A 25981-nucleotide genomic window follows, 5' to 3' on the forward strand; every position below is an offset into this window, starting at 1 on the left:
CCACTAGGTCGGAAAGTGCCTTCGGCACCAGACATCATCAGGGGAAGGAAATGAAACAAGTAAAGGAGCTGGCAGCAAAGTGTTCCTCCGCTAACCCCCCCCCCGCAGCGTGCCCCCAGGCAGGGAGCCCGCCCAGCAAGCCTGCAGTCTGCCCGGGAAGAGGGGGGACGGCGCAGAGGGGTTAACGCCAGCAGAGGCAGGGGAGGGTTGAGCCGGTGCCATCCGCTCTAACCCCCCCCAGGCAGGGCAGGGGCTGAATTCGAGTCTCAGCCAATGAGCGAGCAGACAGACAGACAGGCCGGCCAGCCAGCCAGCCCGGTTAGCTCCACTACAGCACAAGCCCCGCCTCACCCAAGCACAAGATGATCCTCTGCGGCACTAGGGAATATGGGCAAACGTGCGGGTGCCATGCTCTGGGCAGGGGCATCCTGGTACCTCCCTGCTGGGAGGGGCCTGGGGAGACGGGCTAAGCTGCCCTGAGGTGTAACCCCCCCCACCCCCGAAGGCTGGAAGCTGCTGACAGCCCGGCCAGGGGCATGTCCCTGGTTATCTGGGGACGCTCCCACAGTCGTCCAGGTGCAACAGACCAGGCCCTGAAGGACCCGAGTGGATTCTCTACCCTGCTCCATCACAGCGCTAGCCTGTCCGCACGCTGGGCTCGCGGGCTAGTCTGGGCCACGAATCCAGCCCGTCTCCCACCCCTCACACTCCAGTCACAGCCACGCTCTCAGGCCCAGATGCCGCTGGCGTGGTTAAAAGCCTGAGTTACCGAAGGGAGAACGTGGGAGAGGAAAACGGAGCTCCCAGCTGAGAGAGAGCCTGGAAAGCGAAGGGAAAATCCCCTAATCAGCTGGCCAGGCTGAGCGCGCGTCTGGGAAGCCGCAGCGTTCGCTGAAGGGCCGGTCTCCTGAACAGACATTTACACTCTTCAGTGCAGCCTTTTGCCTAGGGCTCAGCCTGCATCTGAAGATCCCTCCGACAAAGCAAGCAGTGTCGACTTTGGCAATGGGACATTGCTCCTCCCACAGACCCCGCCTGGATGCTAGACTGGACTCACACCCAGACTCCCAGCTGTGGGTCCCACTGCTGCTCCCCCCACGTCCCAGATGTGCCCACGCAGACCTTACCAAGTGAAACTAAACGCTCCTCCTGCCCAGAACGAATCGAAGGCCGCAGCCTTCCCACGGGCCAACAGATGAAAGATGCTGGCGTTTCCAGGCCATGGCCCGTATCTCCCGGATACGCTGCCGATTCGCCCCCCGTGCCACAGGAGCACTCGGTGCGGGGCTGAGATCACACGGCTGGCCTCGCAGGCCGAGCACAGTCAGGGTCTCTGTGGTGCTCACTCCATGCGGCCCGACCTGGGAGCCGTCCGTCGGCAGCATGTTAACCGGGGTGGGCTGGCACGTGACCACACGCAGCCTCTGGGTCAGAAATGGCCTCCAGAGCCTGAGTGCCCAGGCGCTGCCCTCAGGGGCCGGGCTCAAGGCAGAGCTCTGCCTGCCGGGAACTGCAGGCTGCTCCCTCTGTATTCAGGGTGGATGGCCACAGGCCGCTCACGATGGCTCTGGCAAGTGGCTCTCACCCGCCAAAGCCATCTGGTCAATTTAGACTAAACTCTTTCGAGCAGAGACCCTCTGCTACCCTGGGTTCGTGGAGCGCCCAGCACCAGGGGGCCTGAGCTCAGCTGGTCCTTAGGCACTACTGGAATAAACACGAGTAATAACAGGCGATGCCGTGACGGCTCCAAGCGTCCTACCTACGATACACAGTCCCTTGGCAGAGGGCTGCTAACCCAACCCCCTGGGGTCCCACCGGTGCTCAGAGAGAGACCACACCCCGGGGCAGATGCAGGAGCAGGGAGCCAAACATCACCCTGCTGTGAAGGGGAGAACAGGTGAGCATTTGGGATCCGCTCCCTTGCAGACAGCGCAGGGGGCTGCCAGAGACACACACCGCCCGCAACAGTGCCCAGCACTGCACGGGCCAGGCCTGGCCTCTGGGGGCATCTGTGGGGTCAGTGACGTGTGGAGAAGCTCTCTCGCTCCGGTAACAACTCCTCCTTGCCAGCAGGACACTGCTGCCAGCCTTTGCCCTCACCTCCCTCGCCTGTCAGAACAGGCCCCAGTGCGGAGAGTCACCTGCTGCCAGCAGAGCGGGTGCCCAGTGGGGACAGGGGCTGGAGACTGATGATGCCAGGGTCGCGCCCAGCTGGCAAGGGGTGGCAGGCACAGCCCTCCTGTGACACAGCGACTGGCTGCCATCCCCAAGCTGTGTCACGGGAGGGGCTCGGCGCCGGAATACTGGATGTGCAGCGCCCCATCTTCCGCTGGCTGCCCCCCACGCCGGGCAAGGCTGTCCGCAGCGCTGAGTAGGGATCTGTGGCCAGGCTGGGAGTCCTCGGCTCCCCGGGCCTCGTGGAGCGAGGCTGCAGGCAGCCCTTCTCCACCAGGCTAGACACATTCCCAGCGCACCACGTGGAGCGAGCACAGAGGAGAGTCCCTGCCTGCCCCAGTGACAATCCTGCTGCCCACCCAGAGCGGGGAGCGGGCATAGGGCGCTCCACAGATCCACCCTGGCCCTCCCCACCCCCAGAGAAATCCTCGGCTGCCCTCCAAAAGGGAGGAGAACATTTGGGATTTCTAGCAGGGAACCCGGCTCCAGGCAGCTGTTCAACCACCGGCCATCCGGCTGACCCACCCTTTCCACTCTGCCTGTTTCCACCTGGTGTCTCTTGTCTCACCCAGAGATGCTGAGCTCCTGGGGACTAGGAGCACCCTCCCAACGTGTGTTTGTACAGCACCTAGCGCCCGGGGGGCTGATCCATGAGTAGGGCACCTCGGCGCTACCACAGCGCACCCCATGCCAGATTGGCACGGCAGTGAGCGTCGGGGCAAGAGAGGGTGGGAGGAGAAGGATCCTCGTCGGCACACGGTGAAGGGGGCAGAGGAACCTTTGGGATGGTCGCGGCTGCCAGTGCACGGTGGGGAGCTGGGCACTGACGGGGGGCACTGAGCTGGCTGCCCGGGGGGCTGCGGGGTCACAGGAGGGCCCCTGCCTGCACCCAGCCCCCCAGCCAGTCAGGAAATGCAGGGACGCCCCCCAGGCCGTGCACCACATCCTGGGTAACCACAGGCTGCCAAGCAGCAGCCAGAGCCGGGGCAGGGGCAGGGAAGCAGCAGGGCACTTACGAGTGGAGGCCGTGGACGCCGCCTTCGATCTGGGCCGACATGGTTCTCTTCTCAAACTTCAGCTCGCCCGAGTACATCATGGAACTGGCAAGCAGAGACAGCGCGGCTAGGAGTGAGGCAGAGGCACCTGCGACCGGCCCAGGGGGCACGCGGGGGACCGGGCAGAGCGCGCACACGAGCGAGTCTGCCAGAGCAACCCGCCAGGCCCCATGCCAGCGCCCATGGCAACCTGGCTTGGCCCAGGCTGCGCCATCCCCCCCCACGGCAACCTGGCCCAGGCCAGCCCACACAGGTGCCACGACAAGGCTGCCCAGCTGCGCTGGCCCTGCTACGGTGTCCTGGCCCCAGGCAGTAACTGCGACCCGTCACAGGGATCTAACCCCACCCAGGGCCCTGCTACCAGAGCCCCGGGACTCAGTGACGTAACTGCCCAGCTAATGGGGCCCCGGACCAGCCCCCACGTGTCCCAGGGCCTGGTCAGCCGCCCCTTGGCCTCTCCTGTCCCGTGGCACCCCCGGGCGCTGTGGCCACCGTCCGTGTGAGACGCCCTCAGCGCGGTCTGGGGGGATAAGCACTGGGGCGGGGAGCTCAGCTGCTTCCCCCAGCTTGGCTCCCCACCCCTCAGATGCCACCTGTCTCCCCCTCCCTGGGAGGGGACAGCCCAGGATCTTGCTGGGGCCAGGCGGGGTTGATTTTTCTCAGAGGCCCCAGCCCCAGGGCGGCCCCAGGCAGGCCCCTCCCAGGACAGCCTGCCTAGGGCTGAGTGAGAACCGCAGCCTGGCCCCTCACCGGAGGATGGAGAGGCTCCTGGCCCCGATGTCCTGGCAGCCGTGCTGAATGCCCGCAATCAGGTATGGGACGAACTTCTGGATGGAGCCCTTGTCCTGGATGGAGCCGGAGACGCCCTGCGCCACCTTCACCTTATCCCCTTCGCTGGAGGGAAGAACACGGAGGCTGTTATGGGGGGCCCCGCGCCAGCTTGTGCTCCCCAACAGGATCCTGCCTCCAGCCTGCCCGCCCCCGCCCCCCAGCTGCCCTACTGCCCCCGGGCCCCCCCCGGGCCCCACCCCGAGCTGTATCAGCACCTGCCGGGCAGGCTGCGTTCCCGGCCCCCACCCCAGGCTGGACAGAGGGGCCCTGCCCCTGCCCCTGCCCCATACCTGAAGTATCGCTTCTGGCTGCTGCTGTTCTTCTCCATGGCGTCGAGCGAGCCCATCCCCCGGTATTTCTTCAGCCTCACGCCGTCGGAGAAGAAATACTCGCCCGGGGCCTCCGTGGTGGCCGCCAGCAGGGAGCCCATCATCACTGCCCGGGCGCCGGGGAGAGGGGCAGGGAATGGGTGACATTAGTGCCACAGCAGAGACCGGGCCCCCCCCCGAGCACACCTGGGCTCGACTGCAGCCCCCGCAGCCCCCTGAGCACAACGGGTGCCCGGCTGCTCAGCTCCCAAGCCCCCCGTCCCCGTGCCTGCAGCAATCGCCACGCCAGGGCCCAACGGGGCTGTCTGGGGCGCAGGGGCCACCACGTGTTGGGCGTCTGCCTGAAGACTCGGGGGCCGGCACCCCCAGCGTGGAGGGAATTCGCCTGTGGAATCCAACAACCCAAGGCACGTGGTATTTCATGCACCCAGCCGTGGCACGCCGCAGCCAGCACCGCCCGGGAGGGGAGATCGCCCCCTGCTGAGCCCCTGCCCCATTCCCTCAGGACAGCATCCCCTAGTGCCACCCGGGGCACTGACTGCACAGGGAGGGGGCAGGCAGGCTGGCCCCACGGCGACAGTCGCACTCACCCGTAGAGGCTCCTAGAGACAGCGCCTTCACCACATGCCCCACCGTCTGGATGCCGCCATCCGCGATCACAGGCACGCCGAACCTGCGGGCGTACTCCGCCACCTTGTACACGGCCGTGCCCTGGGGCCTGCCGCACGCCATCACTGCAGCCAGGGACAGGAGCGTCAGCACCAGGGCAGGCGTGGGGGGCGACAGGTGGGCCACTGACGCGCCAGGCACCGCACGGGGCTGGGTTCCTCTGCCAGCCGCGGGCGTCAGCCCCGCCGACAAAGGCCAGGAGCCGTGCGCACAGGAGAAGCCGTTCCCTGCAGCGCCAGCCTGGCCCGAGCAGGGGCCCGGAGGCCTCCAGCAGTGTGGGGGGGAAGGGGAGGTGGGGCGGAGCAGCCCCCACCCAGCCTCAGCTACGCCTCTGCCCAGCGCGACACTGGTCCGGGCCCTTCCTGCCCCGCCAGGCACTGCTGACCCCGCTGGGGCTGCGAGGGCCCGCGATGCCCGGAGCTCACCCCTACCTTCCTGCGTGATGCAGATGGAGCCGCAGCCCATGCCCACGCGCAGACCATCCACCCCCGCGTCCGTCAGGTGCTTGGCCTGCGCCGCTGTCACCACTGTGGATCCAACAGGAGACGAAAGCAAAGGCAGCCATGAAATACCTGGTCACCGGGCCCGGGGCAGAGTCCAGGGCCCCGCCCGGCCCGCTCTCAGACCGGGAATCCCAGCCCCTCTCCCCACCCTGCAGCAGGACCCACTGGGGCCTTGGGCTGGGAGACTTGCCACGGCCTCTCGGGCCGGGGAGGATGGACAGGGCAGAGCAGGTGCAGGAGGGCGCTGGCGGGCAGTGCCCCGGGCCACGCTCTGCTGGCTCGGGCAAGGCTGCTCCAACAGTCTGGGCAGGCAGGGTCTGCTACGACTCCCGGTCTCAGTGAACCAGCTCCGGTCCCAGCACGGCGAGCACTTGCTCCAGCTCCGCCTAGGCTCAGCAATTGCCACCAGCAGCGTGGTACTCGGCTGCCCAGAACAAACGGGGCAGGGGCTCCCTCAGCTTGAGGGGGGCCCTCGGTGCAGGGGCGGGCGGAAGATCCCTGCTTTCATCAGCCCCAACGACCTGTGGGACTTGTACATGTGCAGCCCGCTGGGGATGGGTCCCACACAGCCTATTGCTCCCAGACTAGCCTTGTCCCGAGAGAGGGTGGTCGGACGTATTCCCCTGCCCCATGCGCAGTCCCAGCCGTTGGAGCCGTGCCGGGGAGCGAGCAGAGGGCCGGGCCCAGACGTGCTGGGCGGGGCGCCGGAGCCGTGCCGGGGAGTGAGCAGAGGCCCGGGCCCAGACGTGCCGCATGGGGCGTTCCGGCAGTGGTTCCCCACACGCAGCGCCATACGGCCCTTGCTGGAGCAAGGTCAGAGAGGTACCACCCGGGTGTTCAGTGCTGTGCCCATCCGAGCCACGGCCCCTGAGCGCCCCGCCCTGCACCCGCCGGCCAGGGCTGGGGCCCCCAGAGACTCACCATTCCCACCGATCACTTGCAGCTCGGGGTATTTCTGCTTGATGTAATGGATCATGCTGATCTGATACACGGAATTGCCCTGGGAGGAGTCCTGTGGGGGGGACGAGACCACACTCAGAGCAGGAAGGGAGCAGGAGAGACAGCTCCGGCCCCGGCCCCACCCCCACACTGACCCCCACTGCTGACTGCAGATGGGCCTAGGGGCCCCTGGCAGCTAGAAGGGCCCTAGGAATCACGAAAGCTCATGCTCAAATAAATTGGTTAGTCTCTAAGGTGCCACAAGTCCTCCTGTTCTTTTTGACAGGTTTCAGAGTAACAGCCGTGTTAGTCTGTATTTGTGGGGGGAGAGAACCTTTTGTAGTGATAATCATCCATTTTTTCATGGTTTGTGTGTATAAAAACATCTTCTGTACTTTCCACAGTATGCATCCGATGAAGTGAGCTTGGTTACTCTCTAAGGTGCCACAAGTACTCCTTTTCCTTTTCTTTTTGCGGATGCAGACTAACACGGCTGCTACTCTGAAACTGGGTAAGGGGGTGTAATTGTTGCAGAGCAAAGGGCCAGGGCACATAAATGGCCGACACCCTGTTTCCTGGCAACTGATGGCCTGGGCCCTTCCCCCCTGCAAGGTGAGAGCTAAAGGGTTGGAGAACAAAGGGATCAGGTGCCCTCCTGGCCCGGGAAAGGGACAAAGCCCAGGGGAGGAGGGGCTGGAGGGAGTTTCAGTTTGGGGCTGGCTGGGACATGGAGTGAAGTGCAGACGGGGTTGTCTGGCTCACTGCCCCCCCAAAATGGACCCAGCTGAGGGGTCCTGTTCTCTGCACCTACAAGCTCTGTGTTAGACCATGTTCCTGTCGTCTAATAAACCTTCTGTTTTACTGGCTGGCTGAGAGTCCCGTCTGACTGCGGAGTTGGGGGGCAGGACCCTCTGGCTTCCCCAGGAGCCCCGCATGGGCAGACTCGCTATGGGAAGTGCACAGAGGGGCAGAGGAGGCTGAATGCTCCGAGGTCAGACCCAGGAAGGGGGAAGCCGGGTGAGCTGTGTGTCCTGCAGACAGGCTGCTCACAGAAAGGAGACTGCCCCAGAGTCCCGACTGGCTTCATGGGGAGCAGTTCCAGAGCATCGCCCGGGGACTCCGCGACACTGGTATCCCGGTGAGCATGTGCCCGCAATGGTGCGGGACCAATCCAGCTCCTCAGGCTTGGAGGCTGGCCCCACGTTCGAGATCCCCACACGCACCCGGCTCCAAGGACCAGCCGCCCTGCTCTGGCTGGGGCGGCAGACAGGGAGTTTAAGAGGTCTGACGGGAGGGAGCATCTGACCCAGGGTGGCAGACACCAGGCCCCCCAGATGATCCAATCTGGGGCGGGGGTCATCTGACCCCGGTGGGGAGGTGCCAAGCATCTGGCGTGGCTGTGCAAGGATCTCAGGCCCTTAACCCTTGCTGTGCCGGGGGTCAGGGAGGCTGCTGGGCCGGGAGCAGCAGGGAGCCCCCCGAGCCCGGTACCCACCAGCACCACCACGTCGACGCCGGCCTGCGTGAGGAGGTCGAGCCGGTACTTGTCGTCCTCGCGGGTGCCGATGGCCGCCCCACACAGCAGCTGCTTGCGCGAGTCCTTGGAGGCCAGCGGGTAGTCGCGGTTCTTCTTCAGGTCCGTGCGGGCGATGATAGCCACCAGCTCGTCGCTGTCGTTCACGATGGGTAGCTTCCCTGGTGCGGGGAGGGCACAGCGGTGAGGGGGGCACCCGGCAGAGCTCCCCAGCCGCAGCCGCATGCGCAGTGGGGCTGGCTCCACCATGGGGTCGTGGCCAATGGCCCCGCTGCCCCCAGCCCCGTTCCCCAGCTCAGCCCACCCGAGACCTGCCCAGAGACAAGCCAGTGCCCGCAGCCCGGCTCAGCACCCCGCCCCGGCAGCCCCCTCCTCGAACATCAGCTGCTAGTGACGCTGTAACCTCGGCCACACCGCCCAGCCCACCAAGCTGCTCTGAGCACGGGGGGCTGGCCCCCTACGAGCACGGGCTGCCCCACACGCCCCAGTCCACTCCAGCGCCCAGGCTCTGGGCACCACCAGCGCGGCTCCCTCTACTCCAAGCCCCGGAGAACTATCCGCAGAGGCAGCAAGGGGAGGGAGCCCCGCTTAAAGAGCATGGGGGGGATCATAGAATCAGAATATCAGGGTTGGAAGGGACCTCAGGAGGTCATCTAGTCCAACCCCCTGCTCAAAGCAGGACCAATCCCCAATTAAATCATCCCAGCCAGGGCTTTGTCAAGCCTGATCTTAAAAACTTCTAAGGAAGGAGATTCCACCACCTCCCTAGGTAATGCATTCCAGTGTTTCACCACCCTCCTAGTGAAAAAGTTTTTCCTAATATCCAATCTAAACCTCCCCCACTGCAACTTGAGACCATTACTCCTCGTTCTGTCATCTGCTACCATTGAGAACAGTCTAGAGCCATCCTCTTTGGAACCCCCTTTCAGGTAGTTGAAAGCAGCTATCAAATCCCCCCTCATTCTTCTCTTCCGCAGACTAAACAATCCCAGCTCCCTCAGCCTCTCCTCATAAGTCATGTGTTCCAGACCCCTAATCATTTTTGTTGCCCTTCGCTGGACTCTCTCCAATTTTTCCACCGGTGCAGCGGGGCGTGCGGGGAGCCCAGGGAGGGGCTAGCAGGGGCTGCGGGTGGGGAGTGAGGGGCACCAGTGCAGCGGGGCGTGCGGGGAGCCCAGGGAGGGGCTAGCAGGGGCTGCGGGTGGGGAGTGAGGGGCACCGGTGCGGCGGGGCGTGCGGGGAGCCCAGGGAGGGGCTAGCAGGGGCTGCGGGTGGGGAGTGAGGGGCACCGGTGCAGCGGGGCGTGCGGGGAGCCCAGGGAGGGGCTAGCAGGGGCTGCGGGTGGGGAGTGAGGGGCACCGGTGCAGCGGGGTGTGTGGGGAGCCCAGGGCCGGGCTAGCAGGGGCTGCGGGCCAGTTCTCTCCCGTGCCCAGGGCAGGGCGGGCAGCGTGAGGTCCCTGGTACCTTTCTTGCTGCGCTGCAGGATCTCGTTGGCCTCCTTCAGGGTGACCCCGGCGGGCGCCACCACCAGGTCATTGCGCTTCGTCATCACCTGCGGGGCCAAACCGCACATGGGAGCGCAACCAGATGGGTCCCAGTGCCACGCCCCTCCCCTCCACCCTGGTGCCCTGCCCCCTCTCCCCAAAAGCCCTGCCCCATTGCCCCTGCTCCCTTGCACGCACCCGGGCCTGTGCGCCTCCCAACCCACAGAACTGGGTGCCTGGCATCGCAGCCGCCATGTCCAGGGGGATGAGCTACCAGAGGGCAGCGAATTCCACCCCCGTCCCCCCGGATGGGGGGCAGGCTGGCGCGAGACGCAGCCCGGACCGCAGGGGCGGCTGTGTCAGGGGCAGGTCCCCAGGAGTCCCGCGGGCGGGCGGGCGGTACCTCGCTGAGGTAGGTGGCGTAGTCCTTCTCGGTGAGGAAGTCGATGTCCCGCGAGGTGACAATGCCCACCAGCTTGCTGCCCATCTTGCCCGTCTCGGTGACGGGGATGCCCGAGAAGCCGTGGCGCAGCTTGGCCTCGAAGACGTCCCCCACGTTGTGTGTGGGGCTCATCACCACCGGGTCCGTGATGAAGCCCTGCTCAAATTTCTGCAGGGGAGGGAGAGGGGGAGTCACCAGCCGGGCGCCTGCAGCACAGAGCGGGGTTAGCCTCCCGCAAGCGCCCGCCGACCCCGCGACCGCCCCAGCCTGCCCCACACTCCCCACAGCGCCCCACTCTGCCCCACACTGCCCGGGGGGCGCCCCACACTCCCCACTGACCCCCACAGCGCCCCACTCTGCCCCACACTGCCCGGGGGGCGCCCCACACTCCCCACTGACCCCCACAGCGCCCCACTCTGCCCCACACTGCCCGGGGGGCGCCCCACACTCCCCACCGACCCCCACAGCGCCCCACTCTGCCCGGGGTGCGCCCCACACTCCCCACCGACCCCCACAGCGCCCCACTCTGCCCCACACTGCCCGGGGGGCGCCCCACACTCCCCACCGACCCCCACAGCGCCCCACTCTGCCCCACACTGCCCGGGGGGCGCCCCACACTCCCCACCGACCCCCACAGCGCCCCACTCTGCCCCACACTGCCCGGGGGGCGCCCCACACTCCCCACCGACCCCCACAGCGCCCCACTCTGCCCCACACTGCCCGGGGGGCGCCCCACACTCCCCACCGACCCCCACAGCGCCCCACTCTGCCCCACACTGCCCGGGGGGCGCCCCACACTCCCCACCGACCCCCACAGCGCCCCACTCTGCCCCACACTGCCCGGGGGGCGCCCCACACTCCCCACTGACCCCCACAGCGCCCCACTCTGCCCCACACTGCCCGGGGGGCACCCCACACTCCCCACTGACCCCCACAGCGCCCCACTCTGCCCCACACTGCCCGGGGGGCGCCCCACACTCCCCACTGACCCCCACAGCGCCCCACTCTGCCCGGGGGGCGCCCCACACTCCCCACTGACCCCCACAGCGCCCCACTCTGCCCCACACTGCCCGGGGGGCGCCCCACACTCCCCACTGACCCCCACAGCGCCCCACTCTGCCCCACACTGCCCGGGGGGCGCCCCACACTCCCCACTGACCCCCACAGCGCCCCACTCTGCCCCACACTCCCCGGGGGGTGCCACTCTCCCCACAGTGTGCCACCCTCCCCAGGGACACCAATCTCCAAACTGACCCCCACAGCCCTGCTCTCCAGAGACCCGACCCCACAGAGCCCCACCCTGCCCCACACTCCCCACTGACCCCCACAGCGACCCACTCTGCTCCACACTCCCCGGGGGACATCCCTCTCCCCACTGACCCCCACTCTGCCCCACACTCCCCAGGGGGCGCCACTCTCCCCACAGTGCCCCACCCTCCCCCACGCTCCCTGGGGACACCAATCTCCCCACTGACCCTCATAGCGCCCCACTCTGCCCCACATTCCCCAGGGGGCGCCACTCTCCCCACAGTGCCCCACCCTCCCCCACGCTCCCTGGGGACACCAATCTCCCCACTGACCCCCACAGCCCTGCTCTCCAGAGACCCGACCCCACAGCGCCCCACCCTGCCCCCGCGCTCCCCAAGGGGTGTGAGTGTGCACATGCGCACTGGCCTTGGTACTGCCCCACGATCCCTGGGGGGTGACACCTCACCCCTGACTCAGCCTGGCGCTCCCCACGGCGTGCACACCGGCAGCGGGGTGCCAGGAGCTCGCGGCTCCATCCCCAGCCCTGCTGGTACCAGGACACCGAGCAGACGGGGCAAACCTCTCCCTCCACAGCCACCCGGATGCCCTGGGGCTCTGGGAACAGCCTGGCAGGCCCAAGGGGGCAGCACCGGGTGTGTCCACGCGGCTCAGATCCCCTCTCAGGGTGTTAACCTACATGGGGCTGGGAAGCCCGTCAGAGCCGTATGCCAAGGCCCGGCACAGGCGTCTGCCGGAAACGGCTCCATGGGGGCACCATGGCGCGGACACTGGGGTGGGGTGGGGCCGCAAAGGACCAGGGTCCTGCGAGGTGATGGGTGAGGAGGGGCAGAGCAGACCGGCCCCCCCACGTCTGACCAGAGCTAGTCTCCTGGTGCCAGGGTTGCCCCAGGGCACGGCTGGTACTTGCCTTGACCTTGCGCACCTCGTTGGCCTGGAACTCCGGGGTGCAGTTGTGGTGGATGATCCCGATGCCGCCCATCAGCTGCGGGGAGAGAATGGGTCAGCCTCTGCCGGCCCCATGGAGCAACGGGGTGCCCTGTGGTGGGGGCAGGGCACGGCCTCTCCGGGGCAGCGCAGGGGAAAGGTGCTCACGAGGCGCCCAGCCCAGCTGCCCGACGCTCAGGGCTGGGGCCGGTCTCCAGCGAGAGGCTTGGGGACGGGAACATCAGAGCTGCGGAGCCCCTGCCCCGGACAGGCTGGACCCCTCCCGCCCCACTCTTACCGCCATGGCGATCGCCATGTCTGACTCGGTGACGGTGTCCATGGGCGACGAGATGAGCGGCGTCTTCAGGGTGATCTTGCGAGTCAGCGCCGAGGTCAGGTCCTGGGGGTACAGAGCCATGAGCCCCTCAGCCCTCCCCCCCGCATTAACCCTCCGGGGGTGGGGGGGAGCACAGACCCTAGCCCAGGGCTGCCCAGCAGCCATGCCCGATGCCAGGAGATGCCCCAGGCCAGGTGCTTCTTCCCCGGCCGGGGCAGCAGGGCGTAGGACAGGGGAGATGCCCCCACCCTAGTGCCCGTGGCTCACCAAGCGTTATCACCTAGATAGGGCCCGACAGGTGCCTGGAGCTATACTGTCAGAGGGCAGGACCCCCCCGCCCGCGGATTACGGGGGTCCCGGCTGCCAAGGAATTGCCCAGCGCTGGCCAACATCAGAGCCACGGTGCTGGGGCTGGGGGGGCCAGACACCGCTCACACAGGGCTCCCTTAGGATGCAGGCCTGCCCCTGCGAAGGGGCTCCGTGCTCAACCCCACAGGGGGTCCCAGCCCTCCTCCAGCTCCTGCCCCACATACTCAGGAGGCCACACTCCCTCCCACCCCACGGCTCCTTCTCTGCAGGCCGCAGCATGCAGCCACTCGCATTCCCCCCACGGGGCCAGCTGCTGTATTTTTTCACTACCCCCAGGCTCACCCGGCTGGCTCGGCGGGACTCCCGGCCCTCCACAGCCCATCCCTCTCAGGCTGAGCGGCCCAGGGACAGCTCAAGCCCTGCCCTACAACCGGAGCCCCCAGTGCTGAGCTCCCCAGTGAAGGGCCTTTCCATGCCTCCTCCCAGCCAGGCACTGGGCACTACTCAGCGTCGGCCGCCCTGTGCCAGCCCACGGCCCCGGGTGACGCCGCAGGGAGCTGGCTGGGGAGTGGCATCACGGCAGGGGCCTGTGATGGACACAGGACCCGAGGGCACATGGGACTGGCGGCCACGCCCAACCCTGTCATGCAGCCCACGGAGCTGCGGAGGTGCCAGCTGCGGAACTGGGCAGTGCCCACCATGGGCACTGTGCCAAGCTGGCCCTTCCCTGTGGGCACACCGCAGCACGCAGGCTGAGGGGACATGGCCCAGACAACACGGGGGCAGTGCCAGGACTAGACCCCAGAGCTCCTGGGTCCCACCCCACTGCCCGAGCCACAAGGGAACTCGGCTGCTCCAGTCTGCCAGCCATGAGGGAGGCTGCCGGAGGGGCCCATGCAGCCTGGTGGCTCATACAAGCACGTCCCATGTGCACTGGGTCCTGGCCCTAGAGCTCAGAGCGCACCAGGCCCTGACTCTACCCCCCAAGCCAGGACAGCTCAGAGCGCGCTGGGCCCTGACCCCCACCCCAGGAGAGCTCAGAGCACACTGGGCCTCAAGCCCTGCCCTGGGGGAGCTCAGACGGGGCATCTGCCAGTCGCCCCACGTCCCGTGCCAGGAGAGCTCACGGAGGCTGGCTCTTCCCCGCCCCAGCTGGCCTTCCCTCCCCACCATCCCTGCTCCCAACCTGGGCATGTCTGCACCGCTCCCAGCCCTAACCTGCACCAGAGCCCAGCCCAGCCAGGAACCTGATTAGCCCTGAAATGTTGCTCTCTGCAGAGCTAGATTCCCGGCTGGGAGCTGCGGCCTGGCTCTGCAGAGGAAATGGGGCGTGGGGCCCAGCCAGGCTCGGACACACCCAGGGGGACCCAACTCAGAGGGCTCACCCCAGCCAGCCAGACTAATGGGGAATCACAAAATGGGGAACAGATAGCCAGCCCTCTGTGGAGATAGAGGTGGTTAGGGACTATTTAGAAAAGCTGGACGTGCACAAGTCCATGGGGCCGGACGAGTTGCATCCGAGAGTGCTGAAGGAATTGGCGGCTGTGATTGCAGAGCCATTGGCCATTATCTTTGAAAACTCGTGGCGAACCGGGGAAGTCCCGGATGACTGGAAAAAGGCTAATGTAGTGCCAATCTTTAAAAAAGGGAAGAAGGAGGATCCTGGGAACTACAGGCCAGTCAGCCTCACCTCAGTCCCTGGAAAAATCATGGAGCAGGTCCTCAAAGAATCAATCCTGAAGCACTTGCATGAGAGGAAAGTGATCAGGAACAGCCAGCATGGATTCACCAAGGGAAGGTCATGCCTGACTAATCTAATCGCCTTTTATGATGAAATTACTGGTTCTGTGGATGAAGGGAAAGCAGTGGCTGTATTTTTTCTTGACTTTAGCAAAGCTTTTGACACGGTCTCCCACAGTATTCTTGTCAGCAAGTTAAGGAAGTATGGGCTGGAAGAATGCACTATAAGGTGGGTAGAAAGCTGGCTAGATTGTCGGGCTCAACGGGTAGTGATCAATGGCTCCATGTCTAGTTGGCAGCCGGTATCAAGTGGAGTGCCCCAAGGGTCGGTCCTGGGGCCGGTTTTGTTCAATATCTTCATAAATGATCTGGAGGATGGTGTGGATTGCACTCTCAGCAAATTTGCGGATGATACTAAACTGGGAGGAGTGGTAGATACGCTGGAGGGGAGGGATAGGATACAGAAGGACCTAGACAAATTGGAGGATTGGGCCAAAAGAAATCTGATGAGGTTCAATAAGGATAAGTGCAGGGTCCTGCACTTAGGACGGAAGAACCCAATGCACAGCTACAGACTAGGGACCGAATGGCTAGGCAGCAGTTCTGCGGAAAAGGACCTAGGGGTGACAGTGGACGAGAAGCTGGATATGAGTCAGCAGTGTGCCCTTGTTGCCAAGAAGGCCAATGGCATTTTGGGATGTATAAGTAGGGGCATAGCGAGCAGATCGAGGGACGTGATCGTTCCCCTCTATTCGACATTGGTGAGGCCTCATCTGGAGTATCGTGTCCAGTTTTGGGCCCCACACTTCAAGAAGGATGTGGATAAATTGGAGAGAGTCCAGCGAAGGGCAACAAAAATGATTAGGGGACTGGAACACATTAGTTATGAGGAGAGGCTGAGGGAGCTGGGATTGTTTAGCCTGCGGAAGAGAAGAATGAGGGGGGATTTGATAGCTGCTTTCAACTACCTGAAAGGGGGTTCCAAAGAGGATGGCTCTAGACTGTTCTCAATGGTAGCAGATGACAGAACGAGGAGTAATGGTCTCAAGTTGCAGTGGGGGAGGTTTAGATTGGATATTAGGAAAAACTTTTTCACTAAGAGGGTGGTGAAACACTGGAATGCGTTACCTAGGGAGGTGGTAGAATCTCCTTCCTTAGAGGTTTTTAAGGTCAGGCTTGACAAAGCCCTGGCTGGGATGATTTAACTGGGAATTGGTCCTGCTTCGAGCGGGGGGTTGGACTAGATGACCTTCTGGGGTCCCTTCCAACCCTGATATTCTATGATTCTATAATGGGGCCCTGTCACGGAGGCCCTGGGCGATGCTCTGAAACTGTTCTCCATGAAGCCAGTCAGGACTTTGGGGAAGTCTCCTTTCTGTGAGCAGCCTGTCTTCAGGACACACAGCTCACACAGCTTCCACCTTCCTGGGTCTGACCTTGGAGCATTCAGCATCCTCTGCCCCTCCGTGCGCTTCCCACAGCCAGTCCGTCCAGGCAGGGCTCCTGGGGAAGCCAGAGGGTCCTGCCCCCCAACTCCGCAGTCAGATGGGACTCTCAGCCAGCCAGTAAAACAGAGGTTTATTAGATGACAGGAACATGGTCTAAAACAGAGCTTGCAGGTGCAGAGAACAGGACTCCTCCGCTGGGTCCATTCTGGGGGGCAGTGAGCCAGACAACCACGTCTGCCCTTCACTCCATGTCCCGGCCAACTCCAAACTGAAACTCCCTCCAGCCCCCCCTCCTCTGGGCTTTGTCCCTTTCCCGGGCCAGGAGGGCTCCTGATTCCTTTGTTCTCCAACCCTTTAGCTCTCACCTTGCAGGGGGGAAGGGCCAGGCCATCAGGTGCCAGGAAACAGGGTGTCAGCCATTCTCGGTGTTCAGACCCCTGCACACACCTGCCCTCTAGGGCTCTGCAATGATCATACACCCTTACCCCACCCCCTAGACACTTAAGAACTGCATAGGGGAAACTGAGGCACCCCCACACTATTCAGAGGAAACGTTAAGAACACTCCCATTTCGTCACAGGCCCACGTGTCACCTGCAGGGACTCCAGATCCCAGCACGCAACGCTGCAGCTCGCTACGGGACGGGGGCCACCAGACACAGCCTCCCGCTTGCCCCACGAGCTGCCCGGAAATTCCCTGCATGGGTGGGGGGGCGAGGGGGGAAGCTTGGGATCTGCACCGGGTGGACGCTGCCTGGCCAAGCTGCATGCTAACTGGGTCCCAGCACCTGGCCTGTGGCTGCACCATGGGTTTGCCTGCATGGCAGCAGCCTGTGCGGGAAGAGGGGTGCCTGCCACTCCCCACACCATGTGTATTGGGGGGGGATTATGGTCAGACTGAGGAGGGGACCAGGCTATGGTCCAGCCCTGTGTGATGATGTGACTCAGCAGGGAGGGGAGAGTGTTGACCTGGGAAGTGCCCTGCGGATGGGAGACCTGAGAGCCTGTCACCTGAGCCAGGAGGGGGAGGGGGAGTTGACACCTCTGCCAGGAATCAGAGGAACAGCCGTGTTAGTCTGTATTCGCAAAAAGAAAAGGAGTACTTGTGGCACCTTAGAGACTAACCAATTTATTTGAGCATGAGCTTTCGTGAGCTACAGCTCACTTCATCAGATGTTTACCGTGGAAACTGCAGCAGACTTTATATACACACAGAGAATATGAAACAATACCTCCTCCCACCCCACTGTCCTGCTGGTAATAGCTTATCTAAAGTGATCAACAGGTGGGCCATTTCCAGCACAAATCCAGGTTTTCTCACCCTCCACCCCCCACACAAATTCACTCTCCTGCTGGTGCTAGCCCATCCAAAGTGACAACTCTTTACATAATCAAGTCGGGCTATTTCCTGCATAGATCAAGGTTTTCTCACATCCCCCCCACCCCCATACACACACAAACTCACTCTCCTGCTGGTAATAGCTCATCTAAACTGACCACTCTCCAAGTTTAAATCCAAGTTAAACCAGAACATCTGGGGGGGGGGGGGGTAGGAAAAAACAAGAGGAAACAGGCTACCTTGCATAATGACTTAGCCACTCCCAGTCTCTATTTAAGCCTAAATTAATAGTATCCAATTTGCAAATGAATTCCAATTCAGCAGTTTCTCGCTGGAGTCTGGATTTGAAGTTTTTTTGTTTTAAGATAGCGACCTTCATGTCTGTGATTGCGTGACCAGAGAATGTGGAGGGAGACTGCAGCAGGGATCCTGCTGGGTGGGTTTAGTTTTCAGTTTGGGGCTGGGTGGAGGAACACAGGGAACCCCAGGGCTGGGGTCTAAGCTCCCTGCTCCCCCAGAAGGACTTGACTTAGGGGGTCCTGGGTGTACCCACAAGCTCTGTTTTGGACTGTGTTCCTGTTGTCCAATAAACCTGTTTTACTGGCTGGCTGAGAGTCTCAGTGAATCCCAGGAAGAGGGGTGCAGGGCCTGGACTCCCCCACACTCTGTGACAACTGGTGGCAGAGGTGGGATGTCCTGCACCCCATGGACGGCGCTTCCTGCAGTAAGTGACTGGGGAACAGTAAAACGAAGGGGGATTGACGGGGACCAGGTGTGCTGAAGAGTCAGAGAGAGATGGTTTCAGGGGGCGGTTAACCCCTGGGAGTGTGTGACCAGAGGAAAGGACTTTTGCAGTAACAGGGTCCCCCGGGGGATTGCAGCGAGCAGTCCCAGGGGCGGAGGAGTCTGCAGCTCAACCCTGGCAAAGAGGTGGTGAACTCAAGAAGGACTGGCACCCACGGGTTTTTCCTGGAAACCGTGGGAAGCTGCCCGGCCTGCGAGTGGCCAGCAGGGAGATGTATGCTAAACGCCTGAAGATCGACCTGGTGGAGCTGTGCAGGCAGAGGGGGCTGCGCATTGCGAGGTCCACCAAGGAACAGCTGATTGCCCAGATGGAGGAGAGGGATCGCTTGGATGACCCGATCCCTGTCCCTGAGGGAAGCCGCCCGGCAGACGCAGCGTGGGCCCTGGGGCCTGATCGGGCTGGGAGGGGTCAGACTGCTGCCGAGGACATCCGGAGACCCTTCCTACCTATGCCTAGGGGAGGGGTTGGGGGAAGCCCAGCGAATACCGAGGGCACCCTGACCCCAGCAGCCAGCAGGGGATCCTCCCGGCGGAGCTCCCCTTCCCTGGAGCGGAGGCGGCTGGAATGGGAGAGGGAGATGAAAATGAGGGAGCTGGAGGATCATGAGAAACAACGTCAACATGAGCAGGAGGAGAAGGAGAGGGAACGTCAGGAGAAGGAGAAACAAAGACAGCATGAACTGGAGCTGGCCAGGCTGAGGAGCAGTGGGGCCCCGGCTGCGATGAGTGTGGGGGGACCCAAGACTGCAAGGAACTTTGATAAGTGCTTCCTGGCCCAGCGGAAGGAGGGGGAGGACATAGATGCTTCCTGACGGCCTTTGAGAATGCCTGCGAGATGCACAGGGTTGACCCCGCAGACCGGCTCCAGTTCCTCACCCCCTTACTGGACCCCAAAGCCGTGGAGGCTGTGACGAAGTGGGACTGTTCTTAATGTTTCCTCTGAATAGTGTGGGGGTGCCTCAGTTTCCCCTAGGCAGTTCTTAAGTATCTAGGTGGTGGGGTAAGCGTGTATGATCATTGCAGTGCCCTAGAGGGCATGTGTGTGCAGGAGTCTGGACACAGAGAATGGCCGACACCCTGTTTCCTGGCAACTGATGGCCTGGGCCCTTCCCCCCCTGCAAGGTGAGAGCTGAAGGGTTGGAGAACAAAGGAATCAGGTGACCTCCTGGCCCGGGAAAGGAACAAAGCCCAGAGGAGGAGGGGCTGGAGGGGTTTTTCAGTTTGGGGCTGGGTGGAGGAACACAGGGAACCCCAGGGCTGGGGTCTAAGCTCCCTGCTCCCCCAGAAGGACTTGACTGAGGGGTCCTGGGCGTACCCACAAGCTCTGTTTTGGACTGTGTTCCTGTTGGCCAATAAACCTTCTGTTTTACTGGCTGGCTGAGAGTCTCAGTGAATCCCAGGAATTGGGGTGCAGGACCCTCTGGCTTCCCCAGGAGCACCGCCTGAGCGGACTCGCTGTGGGAAGCGCACGGAGAGGCAGAGGATGCTGAATGCTCCGAGGTCAGACCCAGGAAGGTGGAAGCTGTGTGAGCTGTGTGTCCTGAAGACAGGCTGCTCACAGAAAGGCGACTACCCCAGAGTCCTGACTGACTTCATGGGGAGCAGTTCCAGAGCATCGCCCAGGAACTCCGTGACAGAGGCGTACAGCCGGATGACAGGGCCGGAGGCAGGGGACTATGAACTGTTCAAACAGGCCCTGCTCCGTGAGTTTGGGCTGACCCCCGAGATGTACCGGAGAAGGTTCCGGAGTCAGCGTAAAACGCCTGAGGTCACCTACCTACAACTGGCCAACCGGATGCAGGGGTATGCCCGCAAGTGGACAGCTGGGGCCCGAGCTAAAGAGGACCTGCTTGACCTAATCGTACTGGAGCAACTGTATGAACAGTGCCCTTCCGACCTGAGGCTATGGCTGGTGGACAAAAAGCTCGAGAACCCCCAGCACGCAGGGCAGCTGGCCGACGAGTTTGTGAACAGTCGGTCAGGGGGTAGCCGGGAGGAGTCCCAAAAGAACAGCCCCTCCCCCCCCCCCCCCCTCGATGCAGAGAGAGAGTCACCAGGGGGCCTCCCAGCGGGGAAATAGGGAGAACCCCCTCCAAAGGGGAACGCCTGGCGTCGGGCCCCTCCGACCTGCTCGAGGGGACTAACGTGACCTGAGCTGCTACCACTGTGGTCAGAGAGGCCACGTACAGACCCAGTGCCCCGGGCTCAGGGACAAACTGAGCAGACCCAACCTACCCAGGGTTAACTGGGTAGGGACTCAGCTGGACGAGGGGCAGACGACCCAGGCAAGGGGGGCTGCCAGCTTACCACCTGCTCAGGAGGAAAGAGTACCCCAGGCCAGCTCCGCCAGAGGGCTGGAGGCTCTGGACTCAGCGTGCTCGGTTTACAGGGTGGGCGCGGGGCTGTCCCTCCGGAGCGAGTGCCTTGTTCCCCTGGAGATGGATGGGAGGAAGGTCAATGGATACTGGGCTACGGGTGCTGAGGTGACGCTGGCCGGGCCCGAGGTGGTGGCCCCAGATCGGGTGGTGCCCAACACCTACCTGACCCTGACAGGGGTGGGCGGGACCCCATTTAAGGTGCCTGTGGCAAGGGTACACCTGAAATGGGGGGCCAAGGAGGGCCCCAAGGATGTGGGGGTACACCACCATTTGCCCACTGAAGTTTTGATGGGGGGAGACCTAGAGGACTGGCCAAGCAAGCCCCAGACTGACCTGGTTGTGACCCGTAGCCAGAGCTGGCGAGGGCCACTGCTCCCTGACCTCGGGGAGGGTACCACACCGGAGGCGCAGGACCCTACCCTGGTGGGAAGGGAGGGCCGAGGGGCACGGCTCAGAGAGGCTGAGGCCTCAGACCTGGCCACTGAGGGGGAACCGGTCCCCATCCCTTCCCCAGCCGCTGAGTTCCAGGCCGAGTTGAGGAAAGATCCCTCCTTGCGGAAGCTCAGGGACCTGGCCGACCTCGGTGTGGTACGGACCATGAGGAGAGGCTGCCAGGAGAGGTTCCTGTGGGAGAAGGGGTTCCTGTACCGAGAATGGGCTCCCACAAGGGAAGTGGAGTCCTGTGGGATCAGGAGGCAGCTGGTGGTCCCCCAGAAGTATCGCCGCAAGCTACTGTACCTGGCCCATGACATCCCCCTCGCAGGGCACCAGGGAATCCGGCGCACCCGGCAGAGGTTGCTACAGAACTTTTACTGGCCCGGGGTCTTTACCACCGTCTGGCAGTATTGCCGATCCTGCGACCCCTGTCAGAGGGTGGGGAAGGCCCGGGACAAGGGGAAAGCGGCTTTGAGACCTTTGCCCATCATAGAGGAGCCTTTCCAGAAGGTGGCCATGGACATCGTGGGGCCTCTCAGCAGGACGACCCGGTCGGGGAAGAAATACATTCTGGTCGTGGTAGATTTTGCCACCCGCTACACCGAGGCAGTGCCCTTAGCTTCCATTGAAGCAGACACCGTGGCCGATGCGCTCCTGACCATTTTCAGCCGAGTGGGGTTCCCCAAGGAAGTCTTGACAGACCAAGGCTCCAACTTCATGTCGGCCCTGCTCCGGTGCTTGTGGGAGAAATGTGGGGTCCGGCACGACTGGGCCTCAGCTTATCACCCCCAGTCCAACGGGCTGGTGGAGAGGTTTAACGGGACGCTAAAGATGATGCTGAAAACCTTTATGAACCAGCACCCGCAGGATTGGGACAAGTACTTACCTCACCTGCTGTTCGCGTACAGGGAGGTGCCCCAGGAGTCTACCGGATTTTCGCCTTTTGAACTGTTGTATGGAAGGAGGGTGAGGGGCCCCCTGGACCTGATGAGAGACGAGTGGGAGGGGAAGGCCACTCCCGATGGAGAGTCAGTGGTGGAGTATGTCCTGATCTTCCGAGAGAGACTTGCTGAACTCATGGGCCTGGCCAGGGAGAATCTGGCCAGAGCCCAGAAGAAGCAGAAGGTCTGGTATGACCGCACGGCAAGGGCCCGTGCCTACGCCACCGGGGATCCGGTGATGGTTCTCATCCCAGTGAGAAAGAACAAACTACAGGCCGCCTGGGAGGGCCCTTTCAAGGTCGTCAAGCAGCTCAATGAGGTAAACTATGTGGTGGAGCTGTCGAACCGGGCGCACCACCGCCAGGTGTACCATGTGAATATGATGAAGCCATATTATGCCAGGGGGAATGTGATGTTGGCCGTGTGTGGACAGTGGGAGGAGCAGGGAGATGACCCTTTAGTAGATCTATTCCCTGGGACCAGAGCTGGTTCCCCCCTGGAAACAATTCCCCTCTCGGATCAGCTAACCCCTGCCCAGCAAGCTGAGGTCAGGGGGGTGCTGCATCCGTACCGACAGCTGTTTTCCAACCAGCCTGGACGCACTAATCTGACTGTCCACCGGGTGCAGACAGGGTCACACCCGCCGATAAGATGCTCCCCCTTCCGAGTCCCAGGGAAAACTGCTCAGGACCTGGAAAGAGAGGTCCGGGACATGCTGGCTTTGGGGGTGATCCAGCCATCGGCCAGCCCTTGGGCCTCGCCGGTGGTGCTGGTCCCCAAAAAGGACGGGTCGGTCCGGTTCTGCGTGGACTATCGGAAGCTCAATGCCATCACTGTATCTGATGCCTACCCCATGCCCAGGCCGGACGAGCTCCTAGACGAGCTGGGAGGAGCTCGGTACCTTACCACCATGGACCTTACAAAGGGCTACTGGCAAGTGCCGCTGGATGCAGATGCCCGGCTGAAATCGGCCTTTATCACCCCTCTGGGGCTCTATGTGTTCCTGACCCTGCCTTTCGGCCTCAAGGGAGCGCCGGCCACCTTCCAGCGCCTGGTGGACCAGCTCCTGAGGGGGATGGAGAGTTTTGCCGTGGCGTATATTGATGACATCTGTGTCTTTAGCCAGACCTGGGAGGACCACGTGTCCCAGGTTAGACAAGTGCTGGACCGACTCCAGGGGGCTGGGCTGACTGTAAAAGCGGAGAGGTGCAAGGTGGGGATGGCTGAAGTATCTTACCTGGGCCATCGGGTGGGGAGCGGCCGCCTAAAGCCGGAACCAGCCAAGGTGGAGGTGATCAGAGACTGGCCCGCTCCCTACACCAAAAAGCAGGTCCAAGCCTTTATTGGGATGGCAGGATACTACCGAAGATTTGTGCCCCACTTTAGCGCCATAGCCACCCCCATCACTGAGCTATGCAAGAAGGGGAAGCCAGACAAGGTGGTCTGGACCGAGCAGTGCCAGGAGGCTTTCCGGGAGCTGAAGGAGGCTCTGGTCAGTGGCCCAGTTCTGGCAAAGCCAGACTTTGACAAGCCCTTTGTGGTGTTCACCGACGCCTCAGACACGGGACTGGGGGCGGTGTTAATGCAGGAGGATGAAAAGGGGGAGAGACACCCCATCGTGTACCTGAGCAAGAAGTTGCTACCCCGGGAGCAACACTCCGCGGCCATCGAGAAGGAGTGCCTGGCCATGGTGTGGGCCCTCAAGAAACTAGGGCCCTATCTCTTTGGGCAACACTTCACTATGTACACCGACCACTCTCCCCTGACCTGGCTGCACCAGATGAAAGGAGCCAACGCCAAGCTCCTGAGATGGAGCCTGCTCCTGCAGGATTACGACATGGACGTGGTCCACGTGAAGGGAAGTGCCAACCTGATAGCGGATGCGCTGTCCCGGAGAGGGGGCCCTGAACTTCCCCAGGTCACTGGTCACAGTGACACCGCTCAGTTCAGTCTCGAAGGGGGGAGAGATGTGACGATGTGACTCAGCAGGGAGGGGGGAGTGTTGACCTGGGAATGTGCCCTGGGGATGGGAGACCTGAGAGCCTGTTACCTGAGCCAGGAGGGGGCGGTGGAGGTGACACCTCTGCCCAGGAATGTGGACGGAGGCTGCAGCAGGGAACCTGCTGGGTGGGTTTAGTTTCAGTTTGGGGCTGGGTGGAGGAATACAGGGAACCCCAGGGCTGGGGTCTAAGCTCCCTGCTCCCCCAGAAGGACTTGACTGAGGGGTCCTGGTTGTACCCACAAGCTCTGTTGTGGACTGTGTTCCTGTTGTCCAATAAACCTTCTGTTTTACTGGCTGGCTGAGAGTCTCAGTGAATCCCAGGAAGAGGGGTGCAGGGCCTGGACTCCCCCACACCCCGTGACACCCTGGTGGCCCCGGAGAGCTGGCTAGCAGCAGTCACTGGTCACAGGGCTCGAGCCGTAGGCTGCAGAGACCTGACTCTGCGCTCTGGGGTTAAGGGTCCTGGACTCGCCCCTTCTAGGGCTCCCCACACAGGGCTCCACAGTTCGACTCTGCACGGCTGCCAGCCAAGGGGCTACTGCCAGCCAGGCGTCACCTCAGCCCAGGGGGGGTCACCACTGTCCGGGGGCATGGGGGCCTAGATGGAGGAAGGGACTCGCTCCGAGACACACAGGGAGTCTGTGACAGGGCCAGGGTAGAACCCAGGAGTCCTGGCTCCCAGCCCCCTGCTCTAACCACTACACCCCGCTCCCTCCCAATCGGATTCAGAACAGACGTGGCTCCCCAAGGCTCTGGATCTCCAGCTGAGTCCCCGAGCTCGCGGGCACAGAATGGGAAGGGCAGGCCCATAACTGACCCATCTGCTTCACCAGCCACCCGCTCGCTAATTCCACTGCAGCTGGGTGAGGGAGGGGCCTGCCCGGGGGACACGAGGACAGCCTAGCATGGCCAGCCCCGAGCGCGGGAAGCCAGAGAGGCTGCCGGCGCAGGCAGGTGGTTAGAGCCGTTACTGGCTGCGCCGGAGCACAGCGCCCCCACCCCAAGCACGGCGGAGCCACAGGCCCCAGGGCTCCCCTGGAGCCCTAACAACGCTCAGGCCAGACCCAGACCGTGCAGGGCCGGGAGCTTCCCCCACACCTGTGCCAGGCTTCAGCGCCGCTCCCTGCTCAGAGCCCAGCCCCGGGCCAGCTCCCCACACAGGGCACCAGCCCCATTTCAGCGCCGCTCCCTGCTCAGAGCCCAGCCCCGGGCCAGCTCCCCACACAGGGCACCAGCCCCATTTCAGCGCCGCTCCCTGCTCAGAGCCCAGCCCCAGGCCAGCTCCCCACACTGGGCACCAGCCCCATTTCAGCGCCGCTCCCTGCTCAGAGCCCAGCCCCAGGCCAGCTCCCCACACAGGGCACCAGCCCCATTTCAGCGCCGCTCCCTGCTCAGAGCCCAGCCCCAGGCCAGCTCCCCACACAGGGCACCAGCCCCATTTCAGCGCCGCTCCCTGCTCAGAGCCCAGCCCCAGGCCAGCTCCCCACACTGGGCACCAGCCCCATTTCAGCGCCGCTCCCTGCTCAGAACCCAGCCCCGGGCCAGCTCCCCACACTGGGCACCGGCCCCATTTCAGCACCGCTGCCTGCTCAGAGCCCAGCCCCGGGCCAGCTCCCCACACAGGGCACCAGCCCCATTTCAGCGCCGCTCCCTGCTCAGAGCCCAGCCCAGCTCCCCACACAGGGCACCAGCCCCATTTCAGAGCCGCTCCCTGCTCAGAGCCCAGCCCCGGGCCAGCTCCCCACACTGGGCACCGGCCCCATTTCAGCGCCGCTCCCTGCTCAGAGCCCAGCCCCGGGCCAGCTCCCCACACAGGGCACCAGCCCCATTTCAGCACCGCTCCCTGCTCAGAACCCAGCCCCGGGCCAGCTCCCCACACTGGACACCGGCCCCATTTCAGCGCAGCTCCCTGCTCAGATCCCAGCCCCGGGCCAGCTCCCCACACTGGGCACCGGCCCCATTTCAGCACCGCTCCCTGCTCAGATCCCAGCCCCAGGCCAGCTCCCCACACTGGGCACCAGCCCCATTTCAGCGCCGCTCCCTGCTCAGATCCCAGCCCTGGGTCAGCTCCCCACACAGGGCACCGGCCCCATTT

The 25981-nt window shown here is 63.4% G+C and overlaps 1 protein-coding gene across 12 annotated transcripts in view; it reads right to left on the reverse strand.

Annotated features, from left to right (window-relative positions):
- The window catches only part of IMPDH1 (inosine monophosphate dehydrogenase 1), a 55372-nt gene that overhangs the window by 10058 nt on the left and 19333 nt on the right, over positions 1-25981 (reverse strand). For 4 of the 12 annotated variants that reach the window (XM_048823207.2, XM_075124615.1, XM_048823036.2 and 1 more), the window contains exons 5-15: positions 12453-12554; positions 12138-12212; positions 9923-10167; positions 9500-9587; positions 7997-8196; positions 6484-6574; positions 5491-5598; positions 4981-5124; positions 4352-4496; positions 3981-4124; positions 3192-3275 (exon numbers count right to left, since the gene is read on the reverse strand). In XM_048823207.2, the coding sequence (XP_048679164.1) occupies positions 3192-3275; positions 3981-4124; positions 4352-4496; positions 4981-5124; positions 5491-5598; positions 6484-6574; positions 7997-8196; positions 9500-9587; positions 9923-10167; positions 12138-12212; positions 12453-12554 (1426 nt within the window). Of the gene's footprint in view, positions 1-3187; positions 3276-3980; positions 4125-4351; positions 4497-4980; positions 5125-5490; positions 5599-6482; positions 6575-7996; positions 8197-9499; positions 9588-9922; positions 10168-12137; positions 12213-12452; positions 12555-25981 lie in introns of those variants that run through there. The other 8 variants (XM_048823538.2, XM_048823474.2, XM_048822776.2 and 5 more) reach the window with 5 other exon arrangements.

This window comes from Caretta caretta, chromosome 1 (assembly GCF_965140235.1).
Source record: "Caretta caretta isolate rCarCar2 chromosome 1, rCarCar1.hap1, whole genome shotgun sequence".
NCBI classification, from domain to species: domain Eukaryota; kingdom Metazoa; phylum Chordata; order Testudines; family Cheloniidae; genus Caretta; species Caretta caretta.